The sequence below is a fragment of the Pavona decussata genome, unplaced genomic scaffold (assembly GCF_977016875.1).
Source record: "Pavona decussata unplaced genomic scaffold, jaPavDecu1.1 SCAFFOLD_260, whole genome shotgun sequence".
Taxonomy (NCBI): Eukaryota; Metazoa; Cnidaria; class Anthozoa; order Scleractinia; family Agariciidae; genus Pavona; species Pavona decussata.
The window spans coordinates 202,384-222,500 of NW_028145663.1; the positions used below are offsets into that span (position 1 = coordinate 202,384).

A 20,117-nucleotide genomic window follows, 5' to 3' on the forward strand; every position below is an offset into this window, starting at 1 on the left:
AATAGTAAAATAAATCATAAATAAATTATAATACTGATAATGACAACAATTGTGATAGTGCTAATGAAAGTGATAGTAATGATAATTGCCTCAACGTAAAGCTATGCGTTGGTCTGTAACATTTTTTCATAGTAGTACATGACAGGAAGGCTCAGATGATGGGCGTAAATTGAGTGAGAACGTTTCCTGGTATTAACGGCAAAAACTTGCGTGATCGGTACACTTTAGACAACTTTCATCACCCCAGTCCAAAAGAAGTCAGTCTCTTTGCTACGCAACTGTAAAATTTGGATGGTAAATTTTCCTCAAATGAAAGAAGATAAAAGATATATTACTTTTTGTAATAGGAAACCTTGAGTACCTTTACAGCCGTAGAGCTCCACCCTCATTGATATGTGGTTATGCCAAGCTGTTGGTCTGAATCGGATGTAACGGGCTCTGATTGGTTTGTTCAGGTCGTGAATAACTATGGTATTCTGGTCTTTGTTTCCAAAAAACTCCTAAATCAAGCAAACAACAAACCATAAAGGATGATTCACATTTCAGGATTACTCAAATGTCGATTCGTTATCAAAGAATGAAGTCTTACTTCTGCTCTTATAGCCCATCTCTTGAGTAACCTTGGACCAAAGTCACGAAGCCCTCCTAAATTTTTGATGTATCTTCGGTATTGTTTCTTGACAAAAGTCTATTGTTGGACTAACAATAGCCTATTGTTAAGAAACAATAATTGGAATACATCTTAATTTAGAAGGGCTTGGAGAATCTGGCCCCTGGTGATTACACAATTCTAGCGTTAATTGAAGTGTCTATGTATTTCTTTTTAAAACCTGTATTTTTAACGAAAACGGATATGATACCTTGTTTTCACTTTGTCCTCGTTCGCTGTAGTACTGGAAGTTAAAGCCATCGTAACTGTATTGCAGTTTGTATTTCGTCACCCACTGGCCCTTAGCGTTACTTCCTTGTGTTGCTACTCGTGTTACTATAGTTTGCTGATTTTCAAGATCAACCTGGAGCCATTGACTGACATCATTTATAAGAGCTGACCACGAACCGCCATTGCTCGAAGCCGCCTGAAATTGCAGTCTGCCTTTGCTGCTAGCATGATTAGCATCCAATTGTGAAGAAGCGCTGATTTGTTCGTCAGCGATAGCATTATTTTCCATGCCAAGAGCTTCACGACATTCTGGTAAGTGTACAAAGATAAAAAAATTGTAAGCCTTTGTCCTGCCTGAGAATCCTTTTGAGATTTTAAATGAGTGTCATCTTCAATTCATTTTCAAATGAACATTGAATTACTTGATTGGGAAAACAAGTGATGTCATTGGCAGTGAGGAGGAAGCATTTTGCTCCACAAAGGAATTATTAAAGCTCAACACTTAACGACTGGTCTCGAGGGAAAGAGTTAATTTTGCTTCCCGGGAATTTCAATGTTCACATTCGGAAACAGTGAGATTACATTTCACAAGTTGGCCTCAATAGCATCCCTTAATCAGTATATCTGTAACTGCGATTGCATGGGAACCACAACTAGCTAACCTAATGTAGTATCGGCTGAACGGGTAGGCTCGTACAATATCCTCGGTGCGACTTGCGTTTGACTACATGCAGTGCATGATTAATTCATCCGCAGTCAAAACTAAGTTCCTTAGTCTTTCGATCAAATGTTTTGTTGAGAAGCATGGATTTGGTACATTTGAGCTGCACCCTCATATTCATGCCAGTAAGGGTTAAGGCCAGTATAAAAGGTTTCAACATTTGACCAACATTCGTGCAACAAAAGTTGAATGGATATCGAGCAAATAATGGACACATGTTGAAAAGGAGTGTTAAAACGGCTTCAACACCATTCAACGTTTTCGAGAACACATGAAATGTTGTATGGACGTTGAATGAAAAATTAAACCAATTAATATTTGATTTAAAACGCTTTCAACAAGCTTTCAACATTTTTTCGACTTTCAACAATGTTGAACGACCTGTTCAATCGCCCCCGGACGTTTAGTTCAACAAAGTGTTGAACGCATGTTGAAGCAAATGTTGAAGCCGTTTAAACGGGCCTTTACAACAAAATTAAGTTGCACGTCGTGCGTACCATTAGAAAGTTATTAAGCTACATGCTTAGAAGCTTTGGGCTTATAATTTTATTCTTTTTGGATATTATACAATCCTGTAGGCTTCAAGAATCTAAGATTTAAATGAATGGTAAGACATACTCTTAACAATACTTTGAAAACCAGCAAGTCAGTACAAACCGTTACAGCTGACTGTCCTGACATCCTCGCTCCAGTCTCCCGCAATTCCGCACCTAATAGAGGCAGGACCACTAAGCTGGTAACCACTGGAGCAGTTAAAGGTACAAGTTGATCCAAAATTTTGGTTTGATATGAGACACCGTGGAGGATAAACATGGACACCACTCTTCAGAGTAATATTTTTACACCCAGGTACTGGTGAAGCTTTATGAAAGCCAACAAAGAAAGAATGGTAACTACCTGGTTAGTCTTAACTATATAGATACTAGGAAAAACAATCTGGTATCCCCCTGCGAAAGACGAGAGGGTTAAATGGATACTGTTGATAGGCACATGGACATTGTCTATGAATGACAATTAGATACGGTGATAGTAAAAACAAACAACAAAAAAAACAGCCGTCATTTTCAAAACGTTTGGGCTTAAGCAAACGTCTCGACGAGTTAGGTGATATGTTTTCTTCAAAACAATGTGAAGAAATGAGACACCGTAACACAACAGCGAAAAATATATGTTTGTACCATTAACAAATGTTTACAACAAGCTAAGCTTGTTATTAGCCGCTTTATGACTAAAAACATTGAATAGAAGAGAACATGCGTGATCACTGATACAAATTTGAACTCCAGAGGTCACGAAACTACGTTTTTGAGTGAATGAAACTAAGGCGATTAAAATATACAAAAAACGCTCGGCGCTACAGTGCAACGAACTCAACCGGGGCCACCTGAAAAAACCAACACTTTGAAATTTGAAAAAATATTCTCGTTTTTGACTGGTTTACAAACTACAAAAGCCAGACTTTTCTGTTGTAAACGTGACCTGTGATTGGCTAATCAATGGTGGGTGCCCCAGTTGAGTTCGTTGCACTGTAAGACTATCATACCAGAAATTTAAAAAACGTTAAGTTTGGTCGCTTTCCTGAAGTCCTGGGAAATTCCAAAAATCCAAGATGGCCGCCATTTGGCCACCATGACTTAATTACACGTCACATGACGTCATCACTTTCTGCTGTCGACCTAAAAAAACACGTTTTTGGACGTACTATTTATCTTCCAAGTCCACGACTGACCGCCCCTGGGTCTTCAAAGATGCCAGGAAACCAACAAAACTTTACTAAGAAAATAACAGGAAGGAGTAAATTAACCCATTTTCCTAGAATATGGGGCACCAGAGGAGAGTCGTTTATGATTTGGATACTTAGAACTTTAATCATTTACCTCTAGCGTTTCACTGAACATCAAAAGGGATGTAGCTGATGTGTGGCATGTATGTAGTGACTAGTAGGCTTCATTGGTCAATGGTACGTTTAAGAGAAAAGAATACTGATAAGCGTGAAATAAATATATTTAACAAAAACTTGGCAGTTTCAAAGAGCTACATTTTGAAATCATTATAATTGTACATTTGAATGACCTCTCACTTACGACTGATTTGGCAAATAGGAGGGAAAGACGTTCTGCAGGGCCAGTCATGCCATTTTTGTCCAGCCTTGGTTGCTACACAATCTTCCGTGCTTCCCACATCAAAGTTGGGTTGGAGTCTGCCCCAGTTTGTGTAATTAGTGAGTGATCCGTCAATCCAAAGCCATCTGGAGCCGTTCTTCGGATCTCTGTACAAACCAATCCACGCCCAAGTTTCAATTTTAGAGGTAACAAAATTTGTGTTGTCTTTTGAATTCAAAATTGTAAGGTTTGTCCCTAATGCTAAGCAGAAGGATTTAGCAGCGTTCCATCCCATTGTCTCAGGAAACAGCCTAAAGCAAAATCCATTCAAATCTGGAAGCCACCTCGTTGGGCAAAGAGCTGTAATGAGATTTTAAAGTAAACCAAGTAAGTTAAATATGAACACAACACATTGCAAAAACAATACAATACAACGCAATGCGCGCAATGCAATGGTAGCCATGAAATACCGTGTAATGCAATGAAATGGCTGGAGGTGGCCAGGAGGCCCCAAGACTGACAGATACAAAGCTGGAATATCGAGAGTTGTTTTCTTAAACGAATAGAAGAAAAAATGTTTTTAGTTGTCTGTCAAATATACGTTTAAAACGAAGATCAACTTTCGCAAGCCAAGTTGGATGTAAATTATCCACCTTTTAATTAGGACAAGAACCAGTCAGTAAACTAATCATTTCAATCCAAACATTTGGTCACAGTGGTCACAATTAAGAAGACAAGATCCATTCGAGCAATTATAGAAGAAGAACATTCCACTTCTTTAATTTGGAACAGCTCGTGAATGAACGCTTTGGGGCAGGGCAAATGATTTGTCAATCCTGAGTTCACTGGTGAGACCAATCCAGACCTTGAAAGCTTGCCCACAAATGGGACACATGTGGGTGGGTTCTGCAGTTGAAGAGGTGGTGGCTTGAGCTTTAAGAACGGGACGGTTTCCGTTGAACGTTTTCAAGGCGTTTAAGTGCTTTATTCCCGAGATTAATTTTAAGTTGCCCCCGGTTGCTCGTTTAGATTGCTTCGATTGATCCAAGAAATTATTAAAAGAAGTCTAGTGGGAGGTTTCTGAATAAAAAAAAAATGTTTTGATTCATTTGATGGTATAAACTGTCTCATTGCACTTACTTAATTTATATTGCACAAAAGTGAAGAATATCCAAAATCCTTTTCTTTCGGTTGAAACATCCGAGTAAAATGTCAATAACACGTAGTTTCCAGGTACAAGGACTTCCTTCCCAGACAGTTCACCACAGTATTTACCGACTTCCATGCTTTTATCATCAGTGACCTTCAAATAATCGTACCTGCAAGAAAAATGATACATCTTTCTGGCCTTCTTTTGATTTTGTTTGTTTGATCAGTTCTCTTATCTTTGGCAGTGCATATTCAAACCAGCTTTAGCATGCAGTCCTCCCTCAACGGTTGTTGCTGTTGCCTTTTTTTGTTTCTGTTTATTATACGTTTGCTTTTGTTTCTTCTTTTTTTTTTTTTAAATTCTCGAAAGAAGTTTGTCAGCAGGTGCAGTTTTCAGAGTATCCGTTCAGTAGGAATCACTTTTGTAGCCATTTAAGAAGACGTCACTATCCCTACTATCCGTCACTATCCGTACTGCTTGTATTGCTAAAAAGAGTACATAGCGTCGATTTGAGTTACGTAATCGTTCAGACTCGGAGAGAAACTACTTTTAAATTCTCTTGACTTTCTCGCTTCAAAGAATTTGATCTAAAGGACTGAATTTTGCTATCATTTGTATGAGCTTAAAGCGAAGATAAACTTTATGAACAGTTATCTGTAGGCGTTTGTCAGACGATAGCAGTCGTTCGATTTGATTAGTCCCTGGTCTCTTCCAATGAGAAAAACCAAACAAAAGATCGCCACAGTTTGAGGTCTCGGTTGTCTAAGCTAGTTAGCTGCATTGTTTGTTTGTTTGTTTGTTTGTTTGTTTATTTATTTGTTGTTTTTTTTGCTGCAATCACGCGTTTGCATCACTGGCTATTTTGCCTTTTCTACAATAAAGCGCGCGCGTTTCACAGTTGGTGTGAACAGGCGCTTAACACCATTTACTCCAAGTTGCTCCGTTGTAATTTTTGGCCAAAAAATGAAAAATATTAACCGTTTTCTGAAAAAGCCCACATCTTGACGATCTTCCCATCACACAAACAATGGAATCGAGGATGACTCAACAGCAAAGTCTCTTTCTTCCGGCTCGAAAATCCCAAGTCAATTCTACAGTTCGTTACTGGTAATGAAGAAGGTTGACTGCCTATTTTTCGAGGTTAAATTAACACTCGGTTTCCATCTCTTAAGGTGATCTTGGACATTCACTTAAAATTACATTAGCACTTATTACAAACTTAAGAGGAAAAGAAGGAAAAAACAGAATATTGTAAGCCTAGAACCCGGGTCGTTTGCTTCATTTCAGTCTATTCATAACCACTATACTAACGAGGACTAGCAGCCAATGATTGTATTTTTTTAGTGTATTTATGTAGAGTTTCCCATTACAATAAACGAAAGCTAATAATATAACCGTTTACGAATCAGTGCTCGACCCTAAATACTGTACAACGGTAGTGAGCCCCAAAATGATGTTCCTTGCCTAGCTGGAGCTCTATTCACTCAGTTCTCCGGCCTAATGAATTGGGCTTCCCGGTTCCTGTGTCATCAGTTCTATGACCATAAGGAATAAGACATTGTGTAAGCCTCATAAGGTGTTCATACATAAGGGGTCGAAAACGCTTAGAATTCTTTAATGACATTTTAACCTAAGTTTTATTCATTTATTGCTGTTTCGTTCTTCTTCTTCAGTACCAAACACTCCTTCCACAAAAAAAGGTACATGAGAAGGCATTACAGTTTTGCTATGAAAGCAGGTCAAAGATCAATTGCAAACTTTTTTCATGAGCATTTCTCCTCTTCTCAGTGGTGGTTAGCTACCTGCTAATCATATTACTTTCCAAATTGCTTGAGAATTTCTGGCTTTCTAATCGAAAGTCGTCACCGGGACAAATTGCGACCAACCAGTTAATCACAGAAAACGATTTTTGCAAGAAATACGAAACTTCATTTCACTTGTCTACGAGTTTAACGGAATCGGAAACGACAACCAACGGTGCTTTTTATCTCTTCCTCGTTCTTGATCTTACTACCCTCCTTGCGCTTTTTTACTAACTTTTAATAGCGTACTATCTCCACATGTATGAAGAGATGTAATTTATCTTTAAAGCGCCCCTGAGACGAAAATTTCATTTTCCATCTTTTGTATTTTCGTGTAGAATATGACCTTTTTACTCATGTTACCAAATTTCAATCCTTTACGGCGATTGGAAGTATTTTTTTTTTTAGCTTTTTATTCGAGATTTCACGGCCGCCATTACTTGGCCTTGTTCCGGAAGTTAAGGCTCAAATTACAGGAAGTGACGTCATTGGCTCAACACGAAAAATTCCACGTGGCTAATTTTCATATGGATTCTACTTCATAAACTGTATTCTGCTGTTGCGAACTAAATAACAGCAGAAAACAGTTTATGAAGTAGAATCCGTATGAAAATTAGCCATGTGGAATTTTTCGTGTTGAGCCAATGACGTCACTTCCTGTAATTTGAGCCTTAACTTCCGGTACAAGGCCAAGTAATGGCAGCCGTGAAATCTCGAATAAAAAGCTAAAAAAATAAAACTTCCAATCGCCGTAAAGGATATAAATTTGATAACATGAGTAAGAAGGTCATATTCTACACGAAAATGCAAAAAGCTGGAAAATGAAATTTTCGTCCCAGGGGCACTTTAAGGTCACATTGTAAAGAGCTTTATTGCAGTTATTTTTTACTAATAGATTATTGATTATTGATTGATTTATTATCGGACCCCAAATGTATTTTAGAGCATACTGCAAAAGTGATAAAGAAGCAAGCATAATAATTATCATCGTCATCATCTTCATTATTTTTATTTTCTAAATGTTACGCTCTTGACTAAAACGCCCGTGTTGGTGTCCTCTTTAAATAATTGGCATTTATAACTGAACATAAGGCGAAGTGGAAGCTTTTCTTAAAAATAATATTGAGATGTTACTCAAACTAGTAGTTCGAGTAAATAGTGTTTTTTTTAAAAGAGTAAATAGTTTTGTTATTTTTCATGAATTCAAGTAAGAACGAGAACCAAATTTTACAAGTGATAATCTGTTTAATCTTTTATTTTCATTTTTATATTTCAATCTTTCTTTCTCGAGTTTCTTCTGTTCAATTGTTGTAATTAACAAGACTCCAATTGGTAACAGTGTATTCTTATAAACTTTCGGATGGTTATCTTCGCAAAATACTTGATTACTACACAAATTATTGCTTGTATCATTATCATTATTAATGTCAATGACTCAATGTTAATTAACTAATCTTGAATTTACTTACCCACATGAACTCTCAAGTTCAAGAAGAAATTCTCGAAACGTAATTTTCAATACTTTTCCATGTGGAATAGACACATTATAGACACATTGCGTATTACTTGGGTAGGTCTTTGGATATCGAGGACTTGTCAAAGTACTGTTTACCACTGAGGTGCATTCTGCAAAGACATATTTACAGCATTTCTCAGTACTAATTACCAGTTTCATAACACAGAGGGCAGAATTATTGAAAGCCATTTGTCTCTTAATTTTATTGAAATTACTTGCTCTGTATTGGAAGAGGGGACAAATCTACTCTGTCTTGATTGGCTTGATACGTTTTTTTCTCCTATTAATTGGTTAACGTTTCTTTAATCACAATGACCTCTTCGTAGTTTGTCGATTGTTAACCAGGGTTGTTAGTTTAAAAAATGCATGGAAATTGGCTGCTAGCTTGAAAAGTGTCTAAAGAATCTATGGATTTAAACCTTTGCAAAATTGAAAAAGCGAGACATTTGAAACCGCGATCGACACTGATAACTGCCTGCTTTTCCAACGGTGAAGATCAATTCTTGTAAGCTGATCTGGTTATAATTAACTTGAGATATTTTTCCAAATTTATCAATAACTGACTATGGCTACACTCAGATTTCTCAAGGATCATTAGGTTGAACCAACACGCGTCCATCATGAAAGATATTGAACTCGAAAAGACCTTCGAATACTTCTTAGAACAGAAGAGAATCATTTTAGTTCAATTCATTGACATGTAGGTAGCCTGTGAACAGGTTCCCAAGTTTAGTGGGGGCGATAGGGCAAAGACAAAAATCGAACTCGGAGAGGAGGCCCAAAACGAAGACTCCGATCACCTACGGCTCCATTTACTCTTTTACCCCCAAATTTTTAGCAATAGTTAAATGAACATTCTTTTTGTTTAATTTTTTACTTATGATCATCAGCAAAATGGCACACATATGTGAAATGTTTTCATGTGTCAAGAAACGCGTGATCTTTCATGTGCCCAGAATCACGTTTTAGAGCAACATTTCAAGTGTGAATCCTATCTTCTGACATTATTTGACCACGTGGCATACTTAAATTTTTACTTGCTCGACATGTTACCACGATATGTGAGTGCCAATCTGGTGGCATGCTCCCTTAGTAAAGTTTGAAAGTTTTTTTTTTTTAGCTCGGATCGAAATGATATCCCTGGGTTTCTAGGTAAGTGGGGAGCAGAGACTTGAAGTAATATTTAAAAAACGAGCAGGAGTGCTGCGAGTTTTTTGAACGGCTTCAAAAACATTCTCGGAAAAGCGTATGTCAATAAAGTTCATAACAATTACGCTTTTGTGAACGTTGGAAATTAGCATACGAGAAAAACACCGCATAGTAGTGAGGAGTGTTTTATCAGCTGATAAATCACCGCTTACTAATAAGGAGGAGGTTTATCGATATAAAGTCACTGCACGTGATGTAAGGTCAATGGGCTTATAATTCATTAATTAGTTCTTGAATTTATATGGAAATGTATGTATGATTTTTCATTGGCCTCTCTTTACTCGACACTAAATGTCAATTTCGTTTCAACTAACACTTGCTACGGGATAGAAAAGAAGAACTGGATAGCTATGGACGCTATTAATTTTTTTACGTAGCCAAGAAAACCTCACTACACGGAAGGATAAAATTGACCAGGGATTTTAAAAGAATCTATCAGGGTCCAGGACGGACTAAATTTCACCAGATGTTTTGCAGAGGGACGTGAAAACGTTCTTTGCTGTTAGAATTTTTTGTTTTTCATCAAAGACAAGTTCAGTTGAAGCATGGAACGAATTAGTTACAGAAATCGTGAAAGCAAAGGAATGAGTAACAATCTGGTTGAGCCTGAAACCTTGCTCGTGTATAACTAGCGTTACTAGCGATTAAACTCCTCAAACATGCTGCATGTCAACTGGTCTGCCTTCTGCAGCCTTTTCTATCTAATTTATATTAGTTTTTGAGAATTTGAGTACAGGTCTTTCACCTTTAAATGATTTAATCGAACGTTTTGCGGTTATGATAGTGTATACATGTATTTTTCATTATTTACGATTTCTGCCGTTTTAAAATATATAAAGAATTATACTCACCATCCCCTTGGCCATCACTGCAAAATGACAATAAGGAAAGCAGAAATAGCAACTTCATTGTCCTGATGAGGTAAAATCTAGTGTTATAAAGTAGTCAGGGTAAGGTAATAATCATTCTGCTCCCTGGCACTTTTAGCTCCTTGGTTATTTCAGGGTGTCGATACCCTTTACATGTGTAAAGTGCCCATGAAGTGAAAACCAAGTTTAGCTTACATGAAAGGCCTTTTGAAAACGAGAAGATAGATCTTTTTATCTGGAAGAAAAAGCTACGTCCAACCATCAAGTTCACGGCTGAAATATCACAGAAAGAAATTATTTTTGTTTTAGACACAACAATATTCAAAGGCGGAAGATTTCAACAAAAACTCTTTCTTTGACTGAACAAATTTCAAACCTACTGGGACGTTTCAATACACATTGTTCATGGATGTTCCTTGAATGGCTAGAAAGCAGATTTCTTGTAATGAAAACGTTAAAGTAATGGTTCAGTTTTGAATAACAATGATCCCACTAGTGCACAGAAGCTTCCTATTAGTTATTTTTGTTTGCAGATGGCTAGGATGGAAATGGATTGCAACTTGAAAAAGTTGGCCGTTCATGCGTATCTTTGAGAAATCCTTTTCCTCCCGGTACTTCAAGAGCAATTTTATGTTACAAAAAAAAGGTTCTCTGTCAATATTGAAGCAGTTTTGATCAATATACCGAAAAATCTCTCTGACAGTGCCCCATAAAGTAGTTCAATTAAAATAAAATTTAACAATTAAGGGTAGCTAGAATTACACAGCTAATTTTCATCTGGGACTCAAATTCCTGATCGACTTGGATTGTGGTTGGTTTTACGAATTTACGAATTATATGCATGTAGTACCTTTTTCGACGCTAAACATTAGAGAAAAATTGAGTTGCGTTGTTTCAAAGCGCTTGGGTGAATGAGGCCTCGCACTTTCGAGCAATTTACATTTCTAAGTAAGGTTTATTAAAGCAGGTTATTGTTGTGCGGCTATTCAGCAAATTTTGTCACCTTTTCCCGCGCTTTAATCCTATCTAGACGGGGGAGATTGTACCCGCAGCGTCTTTGAACCTCAGAATAACTTTTTAGATATTTCTGAAACTTGAGGACTTTTCCAGAAATTTATCTTAAAAAATTTATGCGGTCGGTTAGTGTTCAAAGACTGTGATGTTACCATGGTAACCAATTTTTGACAGACGGTTTTTTGTAGAAAACAAAAAAAATCCCTTTTTAAAGTGAAGAAATATCACCCTTTTCTTCCCGTAGTATTATATATTTATAGGTCATAATAGTGTTTCTGTATTGGTTTTGATTGCTTTTCGTTCAATTTGGGAACTTTCCTAAAGTATTGAGAAAATCCAGAAATCCAAGATGGCGGATCCAAGATGGCCGCCATTTGGCAATCATGACCTTAGTAGCAAGTGATGTGACGTCGTCACTTGGCATTGAGTACCTCAAAGGACACATCTTTAAACGTACTATCTATCCTCCAAGTCTCTTTGTCATGGATTTTATAATCTGATTGCAAATTTATGGAGGGGGGAGAGGGGTACAATCAGCCCTCCCCCTCCCCTGGGCCCAGACCATAAAAAGCCCGGTCTAGATAGAGTTACAATTTGGCAGGATCAATTTGTTTTCCATTTGCTGTAGACTTCTTGTGGGGGGGGGGGGGGGGTGACACTTGATTTAATATTTGCCAAATGTTCTCCAAATAATGATTGGCAAGGTATGTCACGTCTAGGACATAGGTTACATCAAAAGTCAAATCAAATGGGTTTTCTAATTGACAAGTTAGGGTGCCATGAATGTGTTTCTAGTCGACGAAAAGAAGGAGACCTGAGGCAACGTGATGCCAGCAGGTGATTAGTTTCATCTTATTTTTTTGTAGTCACGCAACAAATCACGCAGATGTGCAATTTGTTTATAAGCTGTAGCTGTAAGAGAGGAGAATGTTTTGCTTGCAAAGGACGGAAGACTAAAGTATGCGTTTACGATTTTCGTAAAGTAGGTTAAGGAGAATTGGATTAAAGGAGGGCTTTAAGGTTCGTGCCGTCTTTGCTTGCTGCGAGTGCAGTAATTATTATTTTTTTTTAACACGAAGGGACTAATGAAGACTATGCTTCCGCTGCCACTTGATTTGCAGCTTGAAGTTAGCAGCAAATCTTCATACTACGTACTTCACGCTTTTCCTTTGTGTGATCCAGAAAGTTCACAGTTTGAAATATTTAACTGTGAGCGAGTTCGTCAAAAAATATTCGAGGAACAAGAAATGGGTTGAAATTTCGCGTGTTTGTGATAGCTTGGTTAAAATTTGCTTTCTTTCGCTCTCTTCTTCTTGCAACATAAAATATTTAGGGAAAGACTGAAGTACAACTTTTCACATTTGCTCGGTTTAATTATTAATAGGCAATTGCGAGAGATAAAAATTATACAATTTACCGTCTCCGCCGATTTGTGCTAAAATGCGTTTTCCTGTTCACTCAGTAGCCCCCTTTTATACGGACTGCAATAACAAATCATCTCTAACTTGCTAAGCCTACTTCTGTTTCAGAACATTTCAACTTACCTGGGAACTCTATAAACGAAAGCCCACTCAACCCTCCATATGTTTTAAAAACAGTTTCACGGATATTATAGGCGTTGCTCACGAAAAATAAAAATGTATTGCTAAGTGTGAAGTACACAAGTAAAGCGAACACTTCGGTTAAAAAAGGACAATCGCAAATAGTAATAAAATAAAACTGAAAGTAAGGTTAGAAGACACTAATTAAATTTCGTGTACTAGTTTTTGAAAATTGCGACTCCTTACATGTGCGTTGTGCATTTGTTTCTATGTTTTTAAGTTACAGAAGTCAACAATTTGCTATAAGAGAAATTAGTGAGAGACACACTGATTACCTGAGATAAAGTTCCACTGGTAATTGAAGATCGACTGGTTGCACCCGTGATCCAATTTTTTCCACAGGTAAAGCAGTGTTCAATAATATGCAAAATCGGCGTCCTCTTTCCCTACCTGTCTCATTTAATTGAAAACGTCAGTAAATTGATTAAAAGCTGTATGCACCTGTTTTAAGAAAAAGGTTGCTTTAATAACTTTTATTCCGTAACGGTGTAAAAAAGACTTAAGTGCTGACTGACGTGGTCTTTAACAGATCCAAACTAAAAAAAAAATTTTAATTTGGCTACGTATACCGGCAGGTTACCTTGTACGAACATTATGTAATTCTATATTTATTATTCGACTTTTGGAATTCAACGAGTTATTGAGTCGATCTCTAGATAAAAAACTCAAGAAACTAAAGCTGTATTAAGGAGGACCTGTATACCTGATTAAAACAGATTTAAACCGTGAGAAAACAAAATAAATCATCATTCCTTCGGGTTGGCTCAGTTTTAGGTGAAAGGCATCAGTTAATTTGATCAAATATTATTCAGTACAGAACAACCTTTCTAGCATGACAAGCCGGCCCTGAAATGCTCTCATCTGTCAAGTTGAAGATAAGTACACTTTGAAGAAATTTGCATTCCCTGGTTATTAAGCACGAACGTTGGATTTTTTGCTCGGAAAATCTTGAGGTCCCTGGCTCGCAACCGCCCTCTAAATTAGGTAATGAAGTCTGTTTATAAAGAATACATTACTCGATATTACCTCTGTTAAAGACAACGCTATTGTTCTTGGTAGTCCCGAGTTTACCTAGTGGGCTGCGTTTGTAAATAGCAAACTGGTTAGCCACCTGACAGTTTGAATTTTTAAGTTGTTCTGTTGAATTTGGATAATTACTGCCCCGTCATTTTAGTGGAGTGCCTGAAAACTAGCTTGTTATAGCTAACTGAAGCGCACCTCTACTATAAACAAAACACTTTAATAAGCAAATCATTCCTAAAAGAAATTCCGGGGGATAACTCTATATGCTATTACGGTGCTAACTGCATATAGCTCCAAATCTGGTGTGAAGCGCAGACCTTTTCCAGTCCGTTTTCGTAACTTCCGCTCTCTTGCTGCCTTCCGTTAGTGTTCTCTGTTGTAGTTTCGGAAATGACAACGAATGTATGGGAAACATGTTTCGATGCTCTTCATGAGAGGCAAATTAAAAAACATGCACCGAGCATATAACTCTATATGCTATTACGGTGCTAACTGCATATAGCTCCAAATCTGGTGTGAAGCGCAGACCTTTTCCAGTCCGTTTTCGTAACTTCCGCTCTCTTGCTGCCTTCCGTTAGTGTTCTCTGTTGTAGTTTCGGAAATGACAACGAATGTATGGGAAACATGTTTCGATGCTCTTCATGAGAGGCAAATTAAAAAACATGCACCGAGCATATTTTAACATTTGTGTTAAATTGAGTATAACGTTTTATTTAAGCCTAGCGCTAAACTGGTGTAGAATACTGTTAGATGATAAAAATTGACAATGTTGAAAAATATTTATCACACAATTATTTGGGGATAAAAATAATTAATAGTTAAAGGAATTTTATTTGGTGTTTGGACCTATTACAAATTATATTTCGGTTTGGGGAATATCACAAAAAAGACAAGTTGACTCGTTATGCAGCTCCCTAGAAATAATACCTTGTAGTTCGACTTAGTTGTTCTTAATGTGTGATTAATGTATAAATTCTCCTGTCATGAATTCGGTATGAGCAGCTGTACGTTTCCGCAGAAACACTTGTGATCGTAAAAATATTTCCGTCCAATTAAGTCTCCTACAAATGATAACACCTTGTTTACCTTACTTTTTATAAGTTTTTCCTCAACTTGACCTTTCGACGGTTTATTCCAGGAAATTGTTACTGCTCTTATTTTTAGTCATTTTTAGTAGATTTTCTTGGGTTCTTTTACCGAATTCATGGTAGTTGATGTTCATTTTAAAGATGAAGATATTTAAATAACAATGTCTGTAATATAAGGTGTTTATGTAGATACAGTAAATATTCATTGTTGTAATCCTGCTATCAACCACGTACTGAATATATAATTTGAGTTCTAGGTTTTGTTTAACACGTACTCATTTAATTTATGGAAACGGTTAACCAATCATTTTCGATGAAGAAGGCTGACACCTTCAACGAATCGACTTCTTGTACAATTTTTAAACAACAACTTTTAGTGTTTTTCAGATTATCTTTGTGAAACCTTACTGTGTAAGTCTGAACATTGTAATTTTGATATTGCTTTCCCTGTTTTGTATTGACTGGACAACCCGGCCAAGCTTCATGGTGATATTTCTCTAGAAAGATGTCTTTGACTTGGCTAATAGATCGAAGGCACGGATGCAAATAAGCTCCTTGCAGCCAATCACAGAAGGCTTGCGTAAGATTTAGTTTGCGTTAAGCAGATGGTTGTCGAGTCAGTATAAAAATGGGTGCCATCTTGTTTAAGTAGAGAATTGATTGTGCACTAGAGTAAGCTGAACTGTTGCAAGTTCGTAAGGCAATAAAGAAGAGTCAACTGAGAAGCTATTGGATCTTTTGTTGAAGTGAACCCAGCTAATTGAAACAGACAAACAAAAATTGACGATTCTTTGCTTTTCTATGATAATCACCGGAGTGAATATTCACCAATATTTACTCCTCCTTTGGTGTGTATTTGTCAAATAGTCGCGAATACCGACGAAAAGTCGCGAACAGTTGCCAACAGTAGCGAATAGCGACGAATAGTAACGATTAGTGACCAATAGTAAACAATTATTTCACTGAAGTAGAGGTGAATAGTGAATTTATCGATCCGCGAAGCGGCGAGGTAAATGTCTAAACTTTCACCGACACTGAGGTAAAATCTACTACACAAGCTGAATCATTAGCGGACCAAAAAATTACTTTATTTCTGACAATAATTATACCGACATGTGTTCGGAAATTAAACTGGTGAAAATCTCGCCGTTGCGATGTTTACTCGCGGTAAGCGATTTCTTATATTCTAAAACTTCCCGTATTGCACTCTTGCGGTTAAGTTGAACTTCTGGAGGCAATTGTTTAATTGCTCAGGTGTCATTTTTTCCATTAGTGTTTTTTTTTTTTCTCGTCTTGAAATAATACTGCAAAACATTAGATGTGTCAGGTTTTACTCTTATAGTGCTCGACAGTTGACGGTAACTTTTAATTTTCGCCTTAGAATGTGTGGTTGGAAAGATCAAATAACTTGCCATTTAATGCCGTCAATCTAAACTTTGCTGTCGTGTAATTTCCTCTTAAGTGGCCGTGGTGAAACGGGAAAGCCATCTTGTTTTTCTTAGGCTCTTGGAGGTAGATAGTACTTAGTAATCACCTCCGAGTTAGCCAATCAGCGCGCGCGAAACGTATTATTCACTTGTGTGGCTGATATAATAAAGGTTAGAGTAACAATATAACAATAGAGTTGATGTTCGCGGGCATAAATATGTTTTTGGCCCGACTCAGGCTCATTTTGGTGAGGGCTAAAATGAGTTCTGAGAAGGGCCAAAAACCTATTTACGCCCAAGAACATCAACTCTATTACTATTATAATAATTTCAGAGGGCATTCACAAAAGGAATCAAAGACAGTACAGTAAGCGATCGCGATATCTTCTGTGAACGCTGCCGGAATCGCGTCGGCGTTTATTTTATTGTACAAAAGCTTTCGTTGTCACAAAAACGTAAAACTTTCGTAGAACACCGCAATTTTTTTCAAAAGAATCTTTGCTTCTAAGTTTTCAAAAGAAAAATAACAGAATTCTGTAAACAGTGAAGAAATAGTCTCTTACGACTGTTAAAATAATTGTGCAAGTTAACTGAGCTGGTTTCGCTCAAAGAAGACAAGTTACATTCACCTCGCCTCCGGCCGTGGAGCTACTACAGGCATTATTTCCACCATCGCCCACGAGTTTCTGTATTCAAGTCCTCTTCATCTAACTCATACGACTGAGAATTTTCTTCTTCGTTAGTTTTTCCATCGATTTTGTAGCTCAAAGCAATCTCTTTGCAGATGGCAGCGCTTCCAGTCAAACAAACAAAAAAACGGCGCGAACAGTTGAATGGCTTCCAATTCTGATTGGCTGGCTACGTTAGTTTCTTCTTTCTTATTGGCTCAGAGCAGAGGGCTAAAATATATTTTAGCCCGCAAAATACACCGCAATGCCCGATGAAATTATTATAATAACTAATATATAATGATAGATGAGTTAATCGTTTGTCTCACGATTGAGTCACAAAGATGTGGATCGCGACGTTTCGACCGCTATACTGCTGGTCTTCATCAGGCGATGGTGTCGACTGATTGCGTGACAGTATAAGTAGCACCTTGGTTTGTGTTGATTGGTGCGTTTCGATCCTCTCTTAGGCTGTTGTTGATTGGAGGATTTCGATCCTCGTCGTTCAGACTAGAAATTGTTCCCTCGGCCGTCCGCCTTGGTACCGATCGGCTGCTGTGTTGTTTGATCGTGGGCATCCACGCTTCCGGAATTTCAATTCCATTATCCCTATTGATGCTGTCAGGGTGAAGTCTAATGTGAATAGTCTCTTTAACCCTACGGGTGTACCAATGTGGGTCTCGGTCAATAAACTTAACCTCATCCCAGAGCGGATAGTGGCCCGTCGCATTGCTGTGTTCTGAAACGGCGGAGGATTGGGTTCGAGCAAGCCGTATGTCTCTATCGTGTTCCTTAATCCTTTCATGCATAGATCTTCCCGTCTCTCCAATATAGACCTTGCCACACTCACAGGGAATCTTGTAGACTACTCCGTCTTGTTTTGCAGGGTCGATAGTGTCCTTAGGTCGCACTAGGTGTGATCTAAGTGTTGTGTCAGATCTGAAAACTGTCCGTATGCCTTGCTGTTGTAGGCAACGGCGAAGAGCCTCTGATAACCCTTTGACGTATGGTAGCACCGCAGTAGATTCAATTTCAGGCGCAGGTTCTTTTGTGGCTGTTTGTTTCTTTGTTTTCGTAATGTTTTTCACAAACGAAGACGGATAACCGTTAGAAACAAGAACTGACGAGAGGTGTTTCTTTTCTTGCGAGATAACTGATGGTTTAGTTATGAGGTGTTTCGATCTATCGTACAGGCACTTGACAATACCGCGTTTTACAGATTGCGGGTGGTGTGAATCATACGCTAGGTATTGGTCAGTGTGTGTAGGCTTTCTGTAAACACTGGTAGAGAGGTAGCCATCCGAATCTCTAGTTACCAACGTGTCAAGAAATGGTATGGTGTTGTTGGTCTCAGTTTCCATAGTGAAGCGGATCGTTGGTTGTTGACTATTGAGGTGTTGCAAGAAAATGTCAACTTTGTCTCGACTCAAGATGGTAAAGGTGTCATCCACATAGCGTTTCCAAATTTTAGGCATACAAGGCGTAGAAGTCAAAGCTTGTTCTTCAAAATCCTCCATGTAGAGGTTAGCTATGACAGCGGATACTGGGCTATCCATGGCTGCTCCCTCTTGTTGCTCATAAATTAATCCATTATACTGGAAGTATGTGGATCTTAGAACGAAATCCAAAAGGTCCGCAATCTGTGCAGGTGTTAAAGTCGTGCGGTTAGCAAGACACGGGTCAGCCTCTAGTTTCCGTAACGCGGCTTGTACGGTGCCTTCGATAGGTACGTTTGTGAACAGTGATTCTACGTCAAAAGACACCATGATCTCGCTCTCTAGTACCCTCTCACCGTTGATAGTGGACACGAAATGAGCTGAGTTGTTAACTGTAAACTCTGATTTCCCTGTTAAGGGAGATAACACATCGGCTAGGTAGGAAGACAGATCATAAGCAAAGGTGTTCACACAAGAAACTAAAGGTCTCAGTGGTGTATTTACCTTGTGTATCTTAGGAAGGCCATAGATTCTAGGTGGTTGCTTATATTTGCGGGCCTGATCTTATTATATACGGACTCTGTCAGGTGCCCACCTCGCTTCAGGTTCAGAAGCTTTTCAGTCAACTTTCGGCTCAAACGGTCCGTTGGGTCTTTATTAAGAAGTCGGTATGGACCCTCCTCAATTAGTGTTTTCAGTTTATCGTCATAGGTGTTTTTGTCTAGCACTACACTGGCACGACCTTTGTCTGCCGGGACAATCATAATGTTCTTATCCTCTTTTAAACCTTTGAGAGCTTGTTTCATCTCCCTGGTGATATTAGGTTCAGGAGGCTTAGCCTTCTGGAGGATAGAGTTAACTTTTCTCCTGAAGTCAGGAGGCCCGTTCTGGTTAAAATTGTCCGAATTACCTTTTCTATACCCGAAATAATAAAACTACGTTTTGCAATTATTTTTGTGATGCTTTATTAACAATTATGTGTACTGCATGGTGTATGAATTATTTTTTTCCTTTAGATCAATAATTTTGTTCATTGCGCCTTTGTCTTAATTTTCCCCTTTGGACCAATTAATCTTTTGTCAGAATAACTTATTTTTTCCATTGAACCAATTTCTAGGCAAATTTCATTTCCTTTTGGGTGCTGTTGACAAATCCAATAGGGGGTTACGCACCTGTATGCCGAGACAATTTGGGCAGTCTTGCAGTAAGTATTACCTCACCACAAGGTGTAGTTAATTAATAATTTGTCTCTTTGACATTTTCTCTTCAATTTCTCGTTCACGAAGCCTATATCAGCCTATATAGCCTATATCAGAAAACAAACAATGCCAGATACATCTTTCTATAAAGCCATGTTCTGGCAGAAGCCAGTTAAAAGAAGTAGTGAAAACGTTCTTTGGTAATTTTTAGTGAACTTCCTATTCTCAAGGTAGTTGAAAGCAAGGAGAAATAAGTTAAAATTGATCATTTCCATATCTGCCTGTGAAACAAATTATTCCGTGACTGCAACCCAAGTTTTCCCAATAGTAGTGAAATATCGCGCCATAAATTTAAAGGGCAGTAAAACGCTTCCAGCTTAAGTTTTTCAAGTTACAGCCTGGCAAAATAATG

General features: G+C 37.9%; 3 protein-coding genes and 1 pseudogene across 3 annotated transcripts in view; 1 reads left to right on the forward strand and 3 right to left on the reverse strand.

The window, feature by feature from the left end:
- The window catches only part of LOC146456108 (uncharacterized), a 60,922-nt gene extending 58,551 nt beyond the window's left edge, over nucleotides 1–2,371 (reverse strand). Inside the window, exons 1-3 of the mRNA XM_085093514.1 lie at nucleotides 2,259–2,371; nucleotides 861–1,189; nucleotides 362–500 (exon numbers count right to left, since the gene is read on the reverse strand). Of these exons, the coding sequence (XP_084949640.1) occupies nucleotides 362–500; nucleotides 861–1,169 (448 nt within the window). The 5' untranslated portion in view covers nucleotides 1,170–1,189; nucleotides 2,259–2,371. The remainder of the gene's footprint in view (nucleotides 1–361; nucleotides 501–860; nucleotides 1,190–2,258) is intronic.
- Nucleotides 1–20,117, forward strand: part of LOC146456102 (coiled-coil and C2 domain-containing protein 2A-like) — a 266,183-nt gene that overhangs the window by 145,757 nt on the left and 100,309 nt on the right. The window lies entirely within an intron of this gene.
- On the reverse strand, nucleotides 3,581–13,196 carry LOC146456110 (uncharacterized). The gene is made up of 5 exons (XM_085093517.1): nucleotides 13,140–13,196; nucleotides 10,232–10,293; nucleotides 8,125–8,281; nucleotides 4,844–5,022; nucleotides 3,581–4,063 (listed from the first exon to the last, which is right to left on the reverse strand). The coding sequence occupies exons 2-5, from the start codon at nucleotides 10,287–10,289 to the stop codon at nucleotides 3,678–3,680; spliced, it is 780 nt and encodes a 259-aa protein (XP_084949643.1). The 5' UTR covers nucleotides 10,290–10,293; nucleotides 13,140–13,196; the 3' UTR covers nucleotides 3,581–3,677.
- Nucleotides 17,352–19,844, reverse strand: LOC146456111 (uncharacterized; annotated as a pseudogene).